The sequence below is a fragment of the Dendrobates tinctorius genome, unplaced genomic scaffold (assembly GCF_039654945.1).
Source record: "Dendrobates tinctorius isolate UK_male_01 unplaced genomic scaffold, ASM3965494v1 ptg000250l, whole genome shotgun sequence".
Classification (NCBI taxonomy): Eukaryota; Metazoa; Chordata; class Amphibia; order Anura; family Dendrobatidae; genus Dendrobates; species Dendrobates tinctorius.
In genome coordinates this window covers 50320276-50341089 of record NW_027361917.1, presented here as the reverse complement: position 1 = coordinate 50341089, position 20814 = coordinate 50320276, and the positions used below count along the sequence as shown (strand labels likewise).

Genomic DNA, 20814 nt, shown 5'->3' with positions numbered 1-20814 from the left:
AGGTGGAGGAACTACTGTGGTGGGAGGAGGAGGTTGGGAGGTAACTTGCTGGAGAGCAGCGTGGCATGAATGCATTACATGCATCTGCTGGGCAGGAGAGAGCGTTTCCATGCGCTCCACAACAGACCTGAAAAAGGTGTGGTTTGGCGAAGATCTTGCTTCTGAATGCATGGTTTGCAGAAGTGTCTTCACCTCCAGAATGCTGGAGTTGATCTGCTGATAGCCTGCGGAGATTTGCTCTGACAAGACTTTTAGACAGTTCTGGAAAGATGCATTCAGATGCAAGAACTCTGGCGCATGTCTTTTCCTGACCCCTCTGCCGCTGCCGCCCAGTACCCGCAGGTGTACTAGAGGTGGCAGGGGCAGAAGGGTGGGGTAAAGGGAAAGCGATCTCCTCACCAGCAGCTTCATGTAATGTAGGCGGCCACGATGCTCCTGTGCTGGTGGATGGGACAGATGGGTCGAATGTGTGGTAAGGCTGGGAAGGTGCAGATGTACCGGGGCGGTCGAAGTGTCCCTCGGTGCCGGTCTCCTCATGGATCGCCTCAGAAGGGTCCAATCGTGCAGGCTCCCGAGTGCTGCTCACAGTGCTGTGGAATAAAGAGAAAAAAAAACAATTAAAATACTGACATGGTATGGCCCTGGCTGAAAAAAAAATTTACATCTAACATTTTTTTTCACATGTGGTGTGTAATATTTACCTTCTGGTGACCATTGTTTCCCGGAGGAACGACAGGGCTTCTGCGTACTTGTACTTGCTCCTGCGTCCTCCAGATCCACTCGGGGCCCGCATCTCTTTATTGAACTCCTTCTTGAAACGATCCCTCACAGACCGCCACCGATTCACAATTCTGTTCCCTGAAACGAGAAAGGAGTGGTTAGTATACAACATCAGTGTTTCCCAAACTCCAGTCCTCATGGTCCCCAGGGGTCATGTTTTCAGGATTTCCATAGTAAATAGAAATCCTGAACACATGATCCGTGGGGACCACGAGGACTGGAGTTCGGGAAACACTGGTTTACATCAAGCAACCGGTACTGTATATACTTACGCTCTGTAATCTGGGCCCGAACATCGAGGTCCTCCCAGCGGCCCACAAGGAGCGAACAGATTTCCTCCCAGAGTCGTCGGGTAACGATAAGGTCAGCGTGGCGGCGGTCAGCCATATTCCAGAGCGGCTCCCTTTCTCGGACGAGATCGATGAGGTGGTCCACATCGAGTCCTCCATCCTCACCGTCAGAGTCGGGAGCACGCTGTGAAGGCTGTTAAAGAAAAAGACAAAAATAACATAATTAGCCTCCACATAAGAAATGAAATAAAAAGTGCAAAAAAACAAAGCAAAAATATTTATACTTACACGCTGGTGACCGCCGCGTTGCTGTCGCCGACGACCCTGGGAGGCACTGCGAGGACCTCTTGGCCGAGCACCAGATTGGGAAGACTAGAGAAGAAAACAAAAAATGTTATGTCTTTGGATGTAGGCATTTGTTTGCTGTGTGTGGTCTGCAGAACATTGTTTTCTATGTGTTGTGTGTAGTGTGATGTTGTGTTTCTGCGTTTGATGCAAAAAACTTACCAATTGTGAGCCCACTCCAGGTGTCTGTCCACCCCTTCCTTCTTCTTCTGGGAGCTCCTCTTCATCTTGTGAATCCTGTTTTGAAATAAAAGGCAATGAATCGACATATATTACAGAGAAGATGGATTTTGGAAATAAAAACTTACCGTCAAACGCTGACGATGCGAGGGAGGGCTCCCAGAAGATGATGTGCTGTCTTCCTGGTGGCCACACTCCATGCCTGTGGGTGGTGTTCCAGCTGCTGCCATTGCTGCTGCTGCTGCTGCTGCATCTATTGGGCGGCTGTTGAATAAAGAGAAACAAAGGGCCAATGAATATCTTGATATTCAATAGCCCTAGTTTGGAGGAATGGGGGATTTGATAATTACCGTCTCTCATCTGCTGCTGGCCTCCCCTCCTCAGCATGTTCCATTTGCTGCTCCATTTGGGGTGGTGGTGGTGCTGATGGTGCTGCAGTGGTCTCCTGCCTTCTCCTGCTTCGCTTGGTTGCTTTCTTGGGTGGCATGTTGGGTGTGGCTGTGGGTCCCACTGTCTTGCTTTTATATATGTCTTGTGGGCAGAGCTACTGAGCATGCTCAGACCAAAAAACTGGATCCGGCCGCCGGATCTGGCTTTCGCCGGATCCGGCGCATTGCGGCGCTCATAGGCTTTCATTGTGTGAAAAAGCCGGACGCGCCGGATCCGGCGTGTCCGGCTTTTTCGCCGGAGACAAAAAACGTTACAGTAGCCGTTTTTTCCAGACGCCGGATCGCGACACATTGCCGGATCCGGCGAAAACCGGATGAAACGCATGGCCATCCGGCGCGATCCGGCGCAAATGCAAGTCAATGGGGGGGAAACCGGATCCGGCATTGCATTTCGCCGGATCCGGTTTCTGTCAAAAGCGCCGGATCGCGCCTGACGGCGAAAACCTGATGTGTGAAAGAGGCCTAAGTGTGCATGATACAAACAGTCTGAGAATACATTGTCCTTTTGGACCACAGCAAACAAGTCACTTGATATTTGAGGCCCAGTGTGTCCTCAGTATGACACCTAGGGGAATGTGACAAAAGTGCTCTACTTCAATGCCACAATTATGTCAACCTGAAACGTCCGTCTTTTAGAATATTAAAAATGTTAAATAGGTTATCTGGCTAAAAAAAATAGTTTTAAAATTGGTGTGTTGGTGCTGCAGGAGAATTGTGAAACTAGGAACCAAGTTCCCTGCAAATTACATCACTTGCCTTATTGTGGCAGATATTTTTGTAAAAGTGACAACATTAATGACAGCCATATTGGTTGTCTGAAGTAAGTTCTCAGACAAAATCATTTTCAATTTTCAAACCTGTTTTATCAGCATCTAAGGCTAGTTTCACACTAGCGTTTTATTGCGCTGCGTTTCGTGCGCACATCAAACGCATGACAAAAACGCTTACAAACGCTTGTAAACGCTGCATTTTTTTCTCGCCTCATTGTGCGCGTTAAGACAAAAAAACGCAGCGTTTGTATGTGTGTTAAAGCGTTTTTCATGCATTTGCGTTTTTATTGCACATGATGTCACAATCACGAGTAATAATCCTTGACCAATTAGTGCAACAGACTCCACCAATTGGACAGCAGTGGGCGTGTGTTATTTGAATTCTTTATATAGACCCTGTTTACAGCTATTCTTCACATTTGTTTGTTTTTTTTCTTGACGACATGGATCTGCGCTGGAAGAGTTTTCACTTCAGCTTGGATCTGGACATCAGGATGGCTCAGGCTTATGCAGTTGCTTGCCATGAACAAAGGGAGAGAGAGAGCGAAGTCGGCAGCGGCGGCGTTTGTGGATTCATCCAATTGTTGAACTCCGGGAGAGCCGTAGAGCGTACCACACCCTCTACAACGAGCTACAGGCAAACCAGGATAAATTTACTGATTACACACAATTTTAAGCGTGCCCTGGAAACTCATTTATTCAGACTGGCCTACCGCCTCAACACATTAACCTAATCTATCCCTATGTGGCACAGCCAAAAGTTTTTTTTACCATAACCAGGCTCCCCACATCATGTTCCCACATGCTTTATGCATCCATTAGCCCTCTGCATCTGTACTGTTACACACTTAACATTATGACTGGTCCATACAATCAGGGCAACTGTTACCACCCACCTTTCGTGTCTCCCCTTTTTTCCTCATAGATTGTAAGCTTGCGAGCAGGGCCTTCATTCCTCTTGGAATCTGTTATGATCTATGTGATTATTGTTATGCTGTAATGTATATTGTCTGTACAAGTCCCCTCTGAAATGTAAAGTGCTGCGGAATATGTCGGCGCAATAGAAATAAAATTTATTATTATTATTATTACTACACAATTTTGTGATGGTTAGAGAGCACCCGCATTTTGAACTCGATGATGACGCTCCTAACCAATTGCCAGAGTTTAACCAGCACCCTCTCAGGTCATCCGTTGAAGTAGGGCAAATGAGGGACCAATTTGCGGCCTACTTCAACTCTGATGTAGGACAGGTGGCATGGCAAGAGCAAATGGTGTAAAGCAATTTGTTTTTGGTTGTATGTTAATAAAACACCTGTGTTTATACCTGTACTATAATCTGTGTTTTTTAATTTAAAATTCTGATACATGGCCAGGTTACTGAACATATGGCGTGTATTTTCCACATAATCTCCTCACTTTATAAACACACACTGAATAGAGGATGGGGTTATTTACAAGGTCTATCTATAATAACCTGGGATTGCATTCCAAACAGTAAAATGATGTTAAAAAGCACCATATTAATTGTTAAGGGTACCAGGCAAGTTAACAATAGATAGGCCTTGCACTCAACACCATACTCTATTCAGTCTTTGCGATATTACCTGAGAAAAGACACTGAGGGGATTTGGAAATTGCAAGTCATATAGATTTGTTGTTTTGACAACACGTATCTCCAAGATTGACACACGAAACATGTGTCATTAATGGAGCTATGTGTTCCCAAAAACGCGAACTGTACGGCGCAGTGTGTGTACGGCGCTGTGTGTGTATGCGGCGAAAGACACATTAACCAAACCTTTTGAGAAAAAAAAATATTAAACTTTTATTTGCAGGAGGTTTGTCGGAAGAATGGGATACTTTAGGGGTGTGGAGAGATGAGGAAAGGCTGGAAATTGAGGAAGGGGTTCTAGGTGAAGGGGCAACTAAATTTGAGGGGGAAGGGAGTTGAGGCATGGAAAAGGAGGCAGGTTGAGAAACATCAGAAGGAGAGGGGGGACTGACTAAGGCTAGTTTCACATTTGCGTTTAAGCCCCACCCCCTGCCACGCCTCCTCCGGTAGCTCCACCTACGGGCGCATGACGCTGCATGCGTCCTGCGTCCCCTATCTTTAGCACTGGGGACGCAGGCCATGCACAGGTTTGCGTTTGGCGGCGCATGCGTCCTTTTGACGCTGCGCCAACCAGCGCCAAACGCAACCTATTTCAATTTGGTGCGGTGGGCGTAGCGTCAAAAGGATGCATGCGCCGCCAAACGCATACCTGCGCATGGCCTGCGTCCCCAGTGCTAAAGATAGGGGACGCAGGACGCATGCAGCGTCATGCGCCCGTAGGCGGAGCTACCGGAGGAGGCGCGGCAGGGGGCGGGGCTTAGTGGCGGCCGTGCGCAGACCGTCGCTGCCGCCTTAAACGCAAATGTGAAACTAGCCTAAGGGCAGTTTCACACGTCAGTGTCTCCGGTACGTGTAGTGACAGTTTTCTCACGTACCGGAGACACTGACACACGTAGACACATTCTCAGGAATGTGTCTATGCAGATGTCAGCGTGTTTTCACGGACCGTGTGTCCGTGTGCAAAACACGCTGACATGTCCATTTTTGTGCAACAGCACGGATCACACGGACCCATACAAGTCAATGGGTGTGTGTAAACACGTACCGCACACGGATGCTGTCCGTGTGCTGTCCGTGTGCATTTTTAAAACTCAAAGGGTTAACATTAAAAGTAATTTTTCAAAAACACGGACACGGACAGCATACGGACAGCACACGGACAGCACACAGATGGTACACACAGACATACGGATAGCACACGGATGTCACACGGATGACCTCCGTATGCACACGGACACACGGACACGGATAGCTCCGCTACCAGTTTTTCCGGTACCGGAATTATCTGGACGTGTGAAACTGCCCTAACAAAGTCTTTTGTTTCTTGGTCTTCTTTGGGGCAGGAGTCACCAGCCTGGACCGACTATCACCGTGTGACCACCTTACATTACTTGAACGCCTAGAGCTGGTGGACCATGATCGTGCAGAAAAAAATAAGGAATGTGGGTCTCCCCTAGGGTGCTCTGTGGTGGTGCTGGCGGTGCTCCTTGGAGGAGAGATTGTGGTGTCGGTGCTCATCGAAGGTGAATTGTGCGTGGTGCTTCTAGTAGGAGAAGTGTTGGCGGTGCTCCTCTAATGAGGAGTGGTGGCAGTACTATGAGGAGGCGAAGTTGTGGCAGTGCTCCTCTGATGAGTGCTGGCAGTGCTATGAGGAGGCGAAGTGGTGGCAGTAATCCAATGAGGAGATGTGGTGCCGGTGCTCCTCTGAAGAGGGGTGGTGGTGGTGCTCCTCTGAAGAGTGGTGGCGGTGGTCCTTGAATGGTGAGGAGTTGTGGCGGTGCTCTCATACAGTTGAGAAGTGGCGGTGCTCCGATCCGGAGATGATGATTTCTCTGTGCTCCGAACAGGAGAAGAGGCTGCTGTGGCCTAAGATGATTTTGCGCTTGTGCGCCAAGCTGATGTCACCGTGGCAGTACTGGTGCTCCAGACCGGAGCAGCGTTTGACATGGTGGTGGCGGTGGTGGAGTGTCCAGCAGCACTCGGCATTTGTGTTGTATTGTCATATCCAGCTTGGCTAGGAATGCATGTGGCTGTGCATTGATATGCAGCAGAAGTCGGTACTGTGGTGAAGCAAGTCAGTGGTGGCATAGGTGGGAAAGACAACACTGACTGCTGCACGTACTGATTCTGCTGCATAGCCTGCAAGTAAGCAGTGTTGCAGGCGTGTAACACAGTCAGCTGTTGCTCAGGACTAAGGTGATCCGCCATGCCTCGTTCAATTTAACTAAAGAAATGGTACCCTGGTCTATTGAGGTCGGCCTCCAGCCGGTCAAGGCGCTGTGTGGAAGAGTGGAAGAGGTGTTCCATGTAGTTAAAACCACGTTCCATTAGTGAAAATCCACTTTCCACTCTTTCGGACAGCGTCTTGAGGCTGGCATGAAAGGCCTCGCTCAAGTGCATGAACTCGGGCAAGACAGGCCTGTCCAAGGCCCTCTGCCGCTGGCGGGTAGTGCCCGCATAACCAGTGACAGAGACCTGGGACAGGGGAACACCTGATTGACCAGCTTCCTGGTCACCAGCTGTCCGTGTTGCTGACCTGCAAGTTGCTTCCTGGCTGTCGGATGGCTGGGACGGGTCCGAGGTCGATCGATGAAGAACAGCTCCCGGGACAGGTTGCAGGGTGCTGCTCCAGATGCTGTGGAAACAAAAGCTAAACATTAGTATCAAGCATTTTCAAGACGGATCAGCTGTGGAATAGAAAATGAACGATTAGGTTCAATAAAACAAAAAAAAAAACTTACGCTCTGGTGGCAAGGACTGGTCGTAAGAATTCCAAAGCGTGATGATAGCGGTACTTGGTTCTTCTCCTTGCCGCTGAGCCACTGCGAACCTGTCCCTCAGCACGAACATCAGTGTTGAAGCGGTCCTTCATCGAGCGCCAACGTGTGCGGACTTTGTCCAGTGTTGAGAAAATGGCAAAGAAAAAGAAAATTATATTATACAATGCACAGATGGTAACATCTGTATCAACACACACACACAAACAGTCAAGGCAGCATCCCAACAAATTGAATACACAATGCATTTACTGTTGAACTTGAGGACACTTGTGTGTTTACTTCCAGTATATATCTTGCAATAAACACACATGTATCCTCAGGAACAAGAGTGAAGCATGAAATATACATCATGACAATACACAATGCGTACACTATTGAACCTGAGGACACTTGTGTGTTTACTGCCAGTATATATCTTGCAATAAACACACATGTATCCTCAGGAACAAGAGTGAAGCATGAAATATTCAGCATGACAATACACAATGCGTACACTATTGAACCTATTGAACCTGAGGACACTTGTGTGTTTACTGCAAGTATATATCTTTCAATAAACACACATGTATCATCAGGAACAAGAGTCAATGCAGCATCGCACAACAGAGAAATACTTACTGAACGCCTTTTTGACAGTTGCAGAGGCGCTGTCCCAGCCCTCCATCAATGCTGCGGCCACTTCATTCCAGAGCTGCCGGGTCACCAAAATGTCTTTTTACTGCTGGTCACGGCTGTCCCACAACGGGACAAGCTCCAGGACAAGGCTGATGATTTGCTCATCCCGTTGTGGAACCTAGAAAAGAAATACATTTAGAATCTTTGTAGTTGTGGAGAATGATATAGATGAAAAAAAAAGGGGGAGAAAAGCAGGCCAGAAAAACAGGAATACAAAACATTAATAGGCAAGAAAAAAGGATACATATGTGGCGCCCCTGAGGCTCAGTCGCCATAGAGGTACTGCACCTCCTCCTGAGGTGTGGTATCCCACCATCCAGGTAAGGTGGAGACTCCTGACCACGCTCCAACACCTGCACCCCACACGACAAAGTAGTGTAGCAAAGCACCTTTGGCAGCTCCCTGCTTGGAGTATAGCAAAGCACCCATTGGTGGCTCCCTGCTTGGAACACGAAATGTGCTGGGAGGTGGGTGGAGTTAGATGACATTGCAAGGAGCAGGAAGAGTTTAGAACAGTCAGTCAGTTGGTTAGAGAGTTGGAGAGAAGATCCCCGGAGAGAGGGATAGATGGATGGAAGTGCTGCAGTAGATCCCAGTGACCTGGGTCTGCTGGCACGGGAAAGGAAGAGAGAGCAATGTAGACTGGAAGCCTGACTCACCATAGAGAGGAAGATCAGTGCGGAACGTGAGGAGTAAAAGAGAACAGAGGACATAGGTTAGAAGAGAACCCTTCCTAGAAGCTCTAAGCGCAAGGCCGGGGCCCGGTCCCCGAGGTTGTATGGATACTAATGGTCCTGCAGCAGACACCGGAGGAATAGTAGTAGTGACCATTTTATTCCCACACAAGACTTGGGGGCACAACAGCAACATAATAGTGAGCCAGGACTTAGTAGCAAGGAGTCCCCGAAGCAGGCTACAGCTGTCTGCCGTACAAGTAGAGTTCATAAGAACATCGGACAGGAGGAACTCCAGTGTAACTCAGTCCTAGGAGTACTTCACCTAAAGGCGCTATAAGAGGAGACGTTCAGAAAAGTACATGTTGGCGGACTGTTGGAAAGGAGTATTCCATCTGGCCTGGAGGTTGACTGAGTCCCTGACCCGTAGGACACGGCACGGAGGCAGGCACCTGTTTGTACAACAGACTGTGAGTTTAGCTTTGGAACTACATGCCCTGGTGTCCTCCACTTATTCCTGCGCCAACCTGCCCAGCATAGCTACATCCCTTGCATCTGACACTGCACCATCTACGTGTCACTCCATTTACTCTGCCCTGGGACTACAGTCCTGCCTGTGGAGGGCTATACCATCACTGCTGCACCACACCATCTGTCCCAGAGGATCTGTCTGCAGCGTCGGCTTATACCTTCATTGCCGAACACCACAGGTGGCGTCACGAATCACTTATAAACTTTCATCACCACAAGCACACTGAAACAACCCCTTTTACAATGGGCGCCCAGGGCCATGGGCCGGATCACAGCTGCCGTGACATCTCCTATTGTAGCTCATCGGGCTCGGTACCGAGTACCCCACAGCCCTGGGAGAGCGACCCACTTACAGTGCGTCTCCTTCCCACCGTGCCTTGTGGACACTGCTCCGGCTGTTCCGGCTCACTTGGCTGGTCCGATGCTGAGGTCTGACAAAGAACAGAAATAATTACCCATTTGTAGAGGCAGGTATACTTACACAAAGGCAGCAAAATACTCACCTTACGCTCTGCGTCTGCCAATTCTTGCCTGGTAGGAGAATATTCTGATCCAGAAGACATGCTGGGAAAAAAAAAACATTAGTACATTATATATTTTTTAAAAGAAAAGGCTCACATACATTTGTTTATACTCACATTACAGTGCTGTATTCTCCAAACTATAATGGATTCTCGCTGGGTGGGTGTTGTCTTGTCTTGCAGTCTGTCTGGAGAGTGATGATCTGGCACTACAAAGCCCTTCTTTTATGTCCCCTCCACCAAAACAATGTTGCTTGTTTAGGCGGTGGATTTAACAAGTGTCTAGACATTGTTTACTCTGAAATCACGCGCGCTTGCAAAAGCGCTGACATGCGCACTACAATGTGCACTTCAGCGCCCCCATAGACTCTAATGCTATTTTTTTGCGCATTGCATGTGCTGACGCGCGCATGCGCATTTTTAACGGGGTTGAGCAGAACAAAAAATGCAACATGTAGCATCCGTCGCGTCTGGTCGCACACTTGTTAAATGCGCAGCGCACTGAAACGCTGAGCCACGCGTGCAATCGCTAGACACTGCGCCCGCCATTTTAAAGATAGGGGACCATTGCGCGTGCGACCGATAGCGCACGATGCGCTGCGCGATAAAACACTAGTGTGAAACCAGCCTAAGCAACTATCAATTGCTGAAGTCAGAGCAAGGTATTATTATGTAATCTGTTGAGCCCATGTGATGTCCACATTTTAGGACACTGGACTCCAAATTTTGTAAGATAACTAGAAAAACAAACAGCAGTACACACCTGTTAAGGTATCCTGGGCGCTGCTTTCTTCTCCTCAGTCCGCTGCCCTCTGTTGTGCTCCACATTAGGTTTTGCAGGTTGCCCAGTGTGGCTCAGTTACATCATCTCCTTAATCCTATTTAAAGGGAATCTGTCACCTATTTTTCCCCTATCAGCTGTCGGCACCGACATCAGGGGCTTATCTACAGCATTCTGTAATGTTGTAGATAAGCCCCAGATATAACCTTAAAGGAAAGAAAAATTAGTTAGATTATACTCACTGGGGGGTCTTGGTCCCATGGGTGTTGCTGTCTGGTGCCTCCCTTCTTCTAACGGTGACACCCATTGGACCGGGCCAAACGCCAGGGTGAGTATAATATAACTCTTTTTTCTTCCCTTTCAGGTTACATCGGGGGCTTATCTACAGCATTACAGAATGCTGTAGATAAGCCCCTGATGTCGGTGCCTGCAGCTGATACTGTAGGTGAAAAATAGGGTGACAGATTCCCTTTAAAGCCCATTAGGACACACGCCTGTGTTTTAGGATTGTGTCTCAAGACTTTTATTTGGTGTATCAATCTTTTGTGTACATGGCACTTTAACCTGCTTCCATTCCTTCTGGGTACCACTACATCTGTTCTGCTGCTCCCAAGATTCCAGAGTTTGCCAAGTCCTTGATTACCACGTGTCTTCCTGCTTGCCACACCAACGCCCCATGTCCATATGCCCAATCAGACCTGAAACACTTCACCAGGTAAGCCTAAACACACAGTAGGTGTGACAGCTGTCCTCCGCTGCTCAATATTTTGGCTGCTGCAACAGCATCACGTGAACAGCATGCATGATTGCAGTAGCTAATCTCTGAGCTCAGAATCTTGTGCTGTCTACCTCAGCACAGATACTGAATTCAGTGATTGTCTATATCGGTGATGCACATTGTTGTCGTGACGTCACTGTTGCAGTGAAATACTAAGACTGGAGCAAAAGCGGAGAGCGATCACTAGACCTATGGAGGGTGAGTAACTGCTGAGTTTTCTAATTTAGGCATTTTACATCCTTTAGGGTATGTGCACACGTTGCGGATTCTACTGCGCAACAGATTTGGCCCTGCAGATCCGCAGCAGATTCTCCTGCGGTGTATGGTACCATTATAATCAATGTAAAACAAAAAACGCTGTGCACATTCTGCGGATTTTTCCACGTAGATTTGCTGCGGATTTGAATCCTCAGCATGTCAATTCTTTGAGCGAAATCCGAAGCGTTTTTACACCTGGGGAAATCCGCACAAAATCTGCAGGAAATCTGCACTAAATCCGCAGGTAAAACGCAGGTCATTTAACCTGCGGATTTAGCAAAAACCGCGTGGGAAAAATCCGCAGTAGAATCCGCAACGTGTGCGCATACCCTTACCGTCCACTTTCCTTAAAGTGACCAACCCAATTAAAAGGGTATTGTCAAAGTATTCAAAAGGCACAGTGACCCTACGAAAATCTGCATGAACGTCTTCCTAGAGGGAGTTGGCAAATTTTGTTGGATTCAATAATACAAAGGGCAGTCCTGCTATTAATGTTGATCATGTAGCATAAAAAGTACAACAAAACGTATGAATTACATGTGTTTAATTCGACATCTGTGGAGTCAGAGATCATTTTTGGTGCAGTCGGTAGAAATGTACTGACTCCAGCTTTAAAAAAATATATCTGTAACTTATAATGTATAAGTAATTTCTTAACTTTCATATGAATTCAGAAAAGTGTAGAGATGTTGAAATATATTTATATTATTATGTTCTATAAATCCAAGACCTGTAATTATCAGAAATAATTGTGGCCACCAGGGTGTTCTAGTGGTGATGCAACGTTGGTTATCAGCTCTCCTGTGCCCTGTCCTTACACTTGGTATGTCCATGCTGCTGCAATTTGGAGTTGGGGTTTTATTTATGGTGTGAAAAAGTCAGAAGTCAGAACTTCAGCTTATCGACACCACGGTCCTGTTTAACCCCTTTCTGACATATGACGTACTATGCCGTCCAGGTGACTCGGGCCCGTATGACCGTGGATGGGATAGTACGTCATACTGATCAGCCGCGCTCACGGGGGAAGCGCGGCTGATCGTGGCTGGATGTCACCTGATTCTCACAGCTGACAACCAGCACTAAGTGCCAGGAGCGGTCGAGCTCTGCTCGATCTGGACCTCGATGCCTTCCAGGGGAGTACAGACTCAGATGGGTAGGGAAAGTACTGTTTGACCCGGCGGTAAGACCCTATTGATTGAAGTTGGGGCAATTACCTTCCCCAGTGTCTTTCCGCCACTGGAGGTCTCTTGTGCTTGGGCTGCCCGTATCATCTGTTGGAAGACAATCCGCTGGGGAGTATGGATACTCCATTGCTTGAGGAACCAGTCTGGGGATCCATTAATAAGAAGACTTCTGAACTCTTTCTACACATCCATGCCCAATGTCACAGTGTGTTTGTTACTCGGCTCTCCAGCTATCAGCACCACTCCTTTTCATCCAAGGTCCTTCCCACAGACCACTGAGCTTGATCACTGACCCCCATTCAGGCCGCATTGCTTCAGTAAACTGCCGGCGAAAGTACACTTTGGGCATTGTGGTCACCTGAGAGCCTGTATCGACCAGGCAAGGGTACAGCTTGGCTGTTCATCTCTGCCCAATGAGGGGACACATGGAAATGAGATTTGCGAGACTTCTAGTACTCCTTCTTATGCAGCCTTTCATTTTACATACGGATGGAAGTTTGCATGGACTCGGAGCAGTGCTGTCTCAGATTCAGAAAGGAGAAGAGCGAGTAATCGATTACGCCAGTCGATCCCTTCATGACTCAGAAAAGAACCCAGATAACTACAGTTCATTCAAGCTGGAATTGTTGGCGTTGGTATGGGTCATGATGGAGAAATTTGCTAAATATCTGTCCGGTTCTGAGGTTCACGTGCGCACGGATAACAATCCATTGGCGCATTTGGAAAGAGCGAAACTTGGAGCACTGAAACAACGCTGGGTAGCTAGTATGGCGAAAATTCATTATAAGATCACCTATAAGATAGGAGGTGAGAATACCCATGCCGATGCTTTGTCTCGAGTGAACTACGGAGAGTCAGGGCCCAATCGTGACGAGTAGAGATGAGCGACTTTGCCTTTTTTAGGGTCGAGTCGGGTTTCATGAAACCCAACTTTCTCAAAGTCGAGTCGAACGAAATCGGCCGACTATAGGGGAAAAGTCGTGAAACACGAAACCCAATGCAAGTCAATGGGGAGAAAAGTCGGCAGTGAGTGGAGGACTGTAAACACACCTGGCATGAATTTTAACCCTAGAGGCGGCGAAATCTCTCTCTCTTCTCTCTCCCTCTCTCTCTCTCTCTCCCACTCCAGCTACACTCCGCTTCTGTCATTGGCTGAAAAAAGTCACGTGCAAGCATTCGGTGAAACCCGACTTTGGCGCTTGGGTCGCCGACCACATGGCCGACTTCACACTGTGGTCGGGTTTCGTTTCATGAAACCCGACTTTGGCGAAAGTCGGCGACTTTTCAAGATGACCGACCTGTTTCGCTCAACTCTAGTGACGAGGAACTGGAGGCTGAAGAGGAACCTAGATTTCGAGACTCTGCCAGGACGGTGGAAGCCACGCTGGAGCAATACAGATAGCATCTTGTGCGTGTCTATTGGGGCAACCCCACGATGAGTGGCTCAGGATACAGTAGGAAGACAAAGAACTGGCTCAAATAAGATGGTGGGTGTCGTCCAAACAACTGCATCACCTGGAAAATGGTAATCCCTGAAGCGTTGCTGTCCCAGGTGGCTACAGCCCATGAAAGTGGAGCTCACTTCAGACTGGAAAAAACTTCCAGTGGTTGCAATGACTGATTTACCATCCCCAGCTAAAAACCGTAGTAGAGGAAATCTGTCAACTATGTTGGCGTTGCGAGTTGGCCAAGCCCCCTGAACAAAGGGCCCCCATAAAGGCCATAAGAACATCTGCTTCCCTGGAGCTGCTGATGATAGATTATCTCACCATTGGCCCAGCGAATCAGGGTTATGAACATTTCTTAGTGATGACAGGCCACTTCACAAAGTTTGCTGTTGTGACCTCAACACGAGACCAGATGGCTGAGTCCGCAGCATACGCCATCTGCAAGAACTTAATTCAGCTGTACGGGTGTCCAAAACGCATACATTCAAATCAAGGTGCCTGCTTCATGGGAAAAGTGATGGAGGAGTTACATCGGTTGTATCAGATCGAGAGGTCTAGGATGACCCCCTATCATCCCCAGGAGAATGGGGCCTGCGAGCGGTTCAACCATACTTTGATTCAAATGCTGAGGACTTTGGAAGAAGATAGGAAGGCTCAGTGGCCTGAATACGTGGCTGAGTTGGTATGGGTGTTTCACAATCGTAAACACAACACCACGGGTTATACGCCTTATACCCTCCGGTTTGTTTGACCAGGAAAAGAGATTACTGAGCTGAAGCTAGAGACTGACGAGAACTACCGGTGGACAGGGGTATCGACCTGGGTTCGAGAACATCAACATCGCCTGCAAACTTTGCATTGTCTGATACGGACTAAGTTTCAAGAATTGGAACATCCCGGGACCGCTCCTCTGCATGGGACAGCTCTTCAAGTTGGAGACCATGTGCTAATGCGGGAAAGGCACCCTCGAAATAAGCTGGAGTCCCGGTGGGAGAAGAACTCATACCGGGTGAAGCGTAGGGTCGTCGCTAATGGGCCCATTTATGAGATTCAGCCAAAAGGAAAAGAAGTTGCTCCCACTCGCATAGTTCATCGAAATATGTTACACCCCTACTTGTCCAGAGATCCCGACCAAGTACAGGAAACACCGGATGCGCTGGGTATAGTTCCACCAGTCCCAGTTGAATACGACGAAGAAGAATCCGACGTCGATGAAAGAAAATGTGCCTTCCACTCCCATGGAATGGCGAGCTAAAAGAGCAGGGGAATGTAAGAGGAAGAACAAGATTGGGGTACCTCTATCATTTCGGTTCTGGAACTGCCGAGGTTGTCACCCATGTTGCAGAGGGAAAGACTTCCTGAGAGGGACTGTCCCTTACATGCGACTGAGGTAGGCGGGGCAGGGTTAAAAAGGGTTGCATGCGGGAAAAGGGACAGAGTGCAGGCGGGAAACCGAAGCAAGCAGTTGGGTAAAGTGACAGACATAAAGGTGGAACAACACGTGAGCGCACGCAGACCTGATGGTTCAACTGCGTACAGGTCCGCCGCAAGTAGTCGACTGACAGCCTGTCCCTTGCTATCCTCCGTGTCGGGAGGTGACTCGCAGACCAGACCAGATACTGTGACGCTCTCGCCCCACTCTAAGCCGCAAGTGACTAGGCCAGAGCCCTTAAGCCAAGTTCCCAATACACTCACTCCGGCAGTAACTTCTACTGGAATAGCACAGTGTGTGGAGTTCCTGTGTATGAGAGCTTCCTGCACCCTTCAGAGACTGTTCTCCTGCCCAGTGGATTGGTACCCGGTCCTCTACAGACATCTCCTGGACGTCATGTGCCATTGTTGCCGATGCCACTGTTGGAGTACCGAGACGCCGCAAACGAGGACTACAGACTGATAAGTTTTTACCCTTTATTTCTTCTGAACTATCGTTCATCCCTGTCCTACCCCGTCCAGACTCCCTTTCCGTCCTTTTTCCTTTTATACCCCTCCATGCCCTGCTACTCCCTGCGTGGAGTATATTTGTTGTTAATAAAATCCTTTCAACTCTTGATCTGTCTCCTGTCTGTGTCGACATCTCAAGTTCCTGCAGTTTTCACACATATATACATATTTATTACCTGCTTTTCCCTTTTGGAAACCTCTTCTAAAGTTGTCTTGAGAGTCTTCAGCTCACTGGTGATCACTTCAATGTAATTGGTTGTTTTCTCTTTCTCCTCTTTTGCTTCCCGTTCTGTGTAGTCTAATTCTGATTTAATAGAAATTAGTTTCTTATGAGTCTTGCTTTTAACCCTCTCCAAGTCATCCATTGACTTGCTCAGCTGTTCAATTGTTTTATGCTGTTCCAGTGTCTTGATCTGGAGAAATAAAAAACAAATATAAATATATCAGAAAAATAAATTCTTTAAAAAGGAGTTAAAAGTAAAATAATTCCTTGTCCTTTTGTGTAGCTTTACATTTTTCACATCTATTAAAATATTTTTAAAGGGAACCTGTCATCAGGTTTTCCCCATATACTAGAATGTTGTGAATATGTCTCCAATGCGCTCTTCATAACACAAAAAATGGCCTTCATTATACTCCCCATCTGGTCTGATGGGTGTCGCTGGTATTCATCTGGTGCATCCTCTCTTGTTGCTTTCGCTGTTCTCCTTCTTGCTTTGAGTTGATGACATGTTCTACGTCACCCATACATAGTACTCTGCTCTTGTGCAGGCGCACTTTTCTCTGCCCTGATGAGAGCAAAGCAAAGTACTATAATACGTGTATGCTGGCAAAAGTCGAAGAGCACTACAGTACTCAGCCTTACCCTCAGCAGGAAAGAGAGTGTACCTGCACAAGAACACATTTGGGAAATTGCATGGATGATGTAAGATACATCATCTACATAAAGCAGAGAAGGACACAGATTGTAAGAAGAAAGGAGGTGCCAAATCAAGACCAGAGACATCCATTGGACCAGACCGTGGCATAGGTGAGTATAATAAAAGGTCTTTTTTGTGACTTACATAGTGAATTGAGGGCATACATACATCATTCTAGTATGCTATAACAGAGGGTTTACAGGTGCTGGCAGTACGTTATATAGGGAACTCCTGGTGAAAGGTTCCCTTTAACCCCTGGTCTGTTCGATGGATCGTCTAAATGATCGCCCGCGCGATTCTGACAGCTGACATCCGGCACTAAGTGCTAGGAGCGGTCACAAACCGCTTCCGGCAATTCAACCCCCAAAATGCTGTGATCAAACATGATTGCAGCATTTTGGGAGCAGGCAGAGGGCTGACTTTATCATCATACCACTGAACAAAAAGTGTAATAAAACAAGAGCAAAAAGACGAATATAAATGGTATAATAATAACAATACAAAACATGGTACTGCTGAAATCGGCAATTTGTCCCGCAAAAATACAAGCCACCATATCACTCCATAAGTGGAAAAATAAAAAAGTTATAGCTCTCAGAATAAAGTGATGCAAAAAAAATAATTTTTTTCTTTAAAATAGTTTTTATTATATAAAAACGCCAAAACATAAAAAAAAATATAATTGAGGTACAGCTGTAATCGTGCTGACCCGAAAAATAAAACTGACTTACCAATTTTACCACACAAGGAGCGGCATAAACCCACTCCCCAAATAAATTACTGAATTGCCCGTTTTTGCTCATTCTGCTTCACAAAAATCAGAATAGAAAGCGATCAAAAAATGTTATGTGCCCAAAAATATTACCAATAAAAACATCCTGCAAAAAACAAGACCTCAAATGACTCCATTGGCCAAAATATGGAAAAATGATAGCTTTCACAATGTGGTGACGCAAAAACTATTTTTTGCAATAAAAAGCGTCTTTTAGTGTGTGTCTGCAACCAAACATAAAAATCCGACATAAATCTGGTATCGCTGTAATCGCACCAACCCAAAGAGTAAAGTCACCTAATCACGTATACAGTACCACACAAGGAATGGCATAAAAAAGAAATAAAACCAATTATTCACATGTTGTTGATTTTTTCATTCTGCCTACCAAATATCGCAGTAAGGCTTGGTGCACATTTATCCTGCGCTCTGCGTTGTGCTCTTATATCGGGGTTTCCGTGTAAATCTCTAAAATACGTGATTCAGATGGAACCTCTGGCAGAAGATTCACTATAATGAGGCAGATGGAGACAATGTGGACGCCATGTTACCTGTGATACGGCAGTGTCAATCTCTTTTTAGAATTGCACTAAAATGCCGTCAGCCACAGTTTTGTGCACTTCTGAAAAGAAGGACTCCGCTAAACAAAGGTCAGACGGAGTCCAGAGTAAATTTGCTGCCTCATTATAGTGAATGGATCCCTCGAGGGTTTCATCTGAATCACGTCACTTGGAGATTTAGATGGAAACCCCAAAGTAAGTGGTCAGCAAAGAGTGCAGGTTAAATGTGATGCCAAGCATTATGTAAAATGTTCACAATAAAAGCTTCAACTCAATCCACAAAAAAGCTAACCCTCACTCAGGTCAACCATCTGTTAATGGAAATATAGGGGGCTTCAACCTTACTGGTAGCAGAAAGGCTCTGGGTCAGCGTTGAGATCTCATCTCCCGAAATCTTGGTGCCGAGATCTCCATCTGCACATATGCCACGCCCAGCGGCCACTTTCCCAGAGTCCACCGCACAGGAAACCATAGCCCCCCTGCAGCACCGGAGACACCCGCAGCAGCATCAGTCAGCACCACCAGACACCCCACAGCACCGGACAACCCCATAGCACCACAGGGCATCCGCCACACCTCCAGAGACACCCGCAGCAGCACCAGGCATCACCACCAGACACACCCACAGCACCAGACATCCCCACAGCGGCACGTCGCACAACAGAACACCCCCTCATCTCAGCCTACGGCCTGCAACATCACCCCACTCCTGCCTCCTCTAGCAGCGACCCTAGCACCCCGCTTCACCGCAGCCACCACCTCCGATAAGCAAAAAGACACATGGATTATAAGAAGCACCACCATTTTATTAAAAAAATTCTATTTTTCTCTTCAAAATTTGGGGTGCGTCTTATAATCTGGAGCGTCTTATAATCCGAAAAATACAGTAGTTATTTTTCATCACTGCCCAATGGTATAAAATTCTATGACACACCCATGGTGTCAAAATGATCACTGCACCCCTAGATGAATTCATTGAGAGGTATAGTTTGTAAAATGGGGTCATTTATGGGCAGCTCTGCTGTTTTGGCATCTCATGGGCTCTCTCAGTGGGTCATGGCACCTGCAAATCATAACCGTAAAATCTGGTACTCCTTGCCTTCTGAGCTGTGCACTGTGCCTGAAAAGTATTTCCCAAATACATGTAGGGTATTTGCGCACACAGGAAAAAATGGATCTCAGTTTGTTGTAAAAAAAATTTCCTATTAGCCCTTAGAAAAATGAAAAATTTGGGGCTAAAACAACATTTTAGTCGTAAAAATGTAATTTATTTTTTCTTCACTGCTCAGTGGTATAAAATTCTATGAGGCACATGTGGTGTCAATATGATCACTGTACCACTAGATGAATTCATTGGGGAGCGTAGTTTGTAAAATGAGTTCATGTATAGGGGGTTTCTGTTGTTCTGGCTCCTCAGGCGCTCTGCCAATGTGAAATGGCACCCTCAAACCATTCCAGCAAAATCTGAACTCCAATATGGCGCCTCCTCCCTTCTGAGCTTTGCACTGTGCCTCAAAAGTAGTATTCCCCCACATATGGGGTATCAGCGTACTCAGGAGAAATTTCACAACAAATTGTATGATGCAGTTTCTCATGTTACCCTTATGAAAATGCAATATTTTGTGCTAGAAACATATTTGTGGGGAAAACTTGATTTTTTTAATTTTTATTTTTACGGCTCATAGTTATAAATTTCTGTGAAGCACCTGAGGATTCAATGTGCTCACCACACATTTAGATCAATTACCCTTAGGGATCTAGTTTCTAAAATGGTGTCACTTGTTGAAGATTTTCACTGTTTAGGCACATCAGACACTCTCCAAACGCGACATGGTGTCCGCCAATTGTTCCTTCAAATTTTGCATTCAAAAAGTCAAATGGCGCTCCTTCCCTTCCGAGCTCTGCCGTGCGCCCAAACAGTGATTTTCTCCCTCATATGGGGTATTAAAGTTAAATGTTAATTTTTTTGTTTAAAAAAACTCCCGTGAAGCACCTGAAGGGTTAATAAACTTCTTGAATGTGGTTTTGAGCATCTTGAGGGTTGAAGTTTTTAGAATGGTGTCACTTTTGGGTATCTTCTTTTATATAGACCCCTCAAAGTGACTTCAAATATGATGTGGTCCCTAAAAAAAATGGTTTTGTAAATTTGTTGGAAAAATGAAAAAACGAAAAAAAAAACTTTTAACCCTTATAACTTCCATTAACCATTTTTGTGACATATCTCAAAGTTTAAAAATTGTGAAATTTTCCAAATTTTCGCCAAATTTCCGTTTTCTTTTCATAAAGTCATACCAAAGAAATTTTACCACTATCATAAAGTACAATATGTCATGAAAAAACAATCTCAGAATCATCAGGATCCAAGGAAGCGTTCCAGAATTATTACCTCATAAAGGGTCAGTGGTCAGAATTGCTAAAATTGTCCCTGCTATTAATGTGCAAACCACCCTCGGGGGTAAAGGGGTTAATTTGTAAGGATCCTGTTTCACATAGCGGCGCACCAGCGATCCAGACAACGATACGACCTGGTAAGGATCGCTGGTGCGTTGTCAAACAGCAGCT

At 46.5% G+C, this 20814-nt stretch overlaps 1 protein-coding gene across 1 annotated transcript in view; it reads right to left on the bottom strand.

The window, feature by feature from the left end:
• CCDC170 (coiled-coil domain containing 170) overlaps positions 1–20814 on the bottom strand; it is a 371660-nt gene that overhangs the window by 47783 nt on the left and 303063 nt on the right. Inside the window, exon 12 of the mRNA XM_073557682.1 lies at positions 16177–16413. Within this exon, the coding sequence (XP_073413783.1) occupies positions 16177–16413 (237 nt within the window). The remainder of the gene's footprint in view (positions 1–16176; positions 16414–20814) is intronic.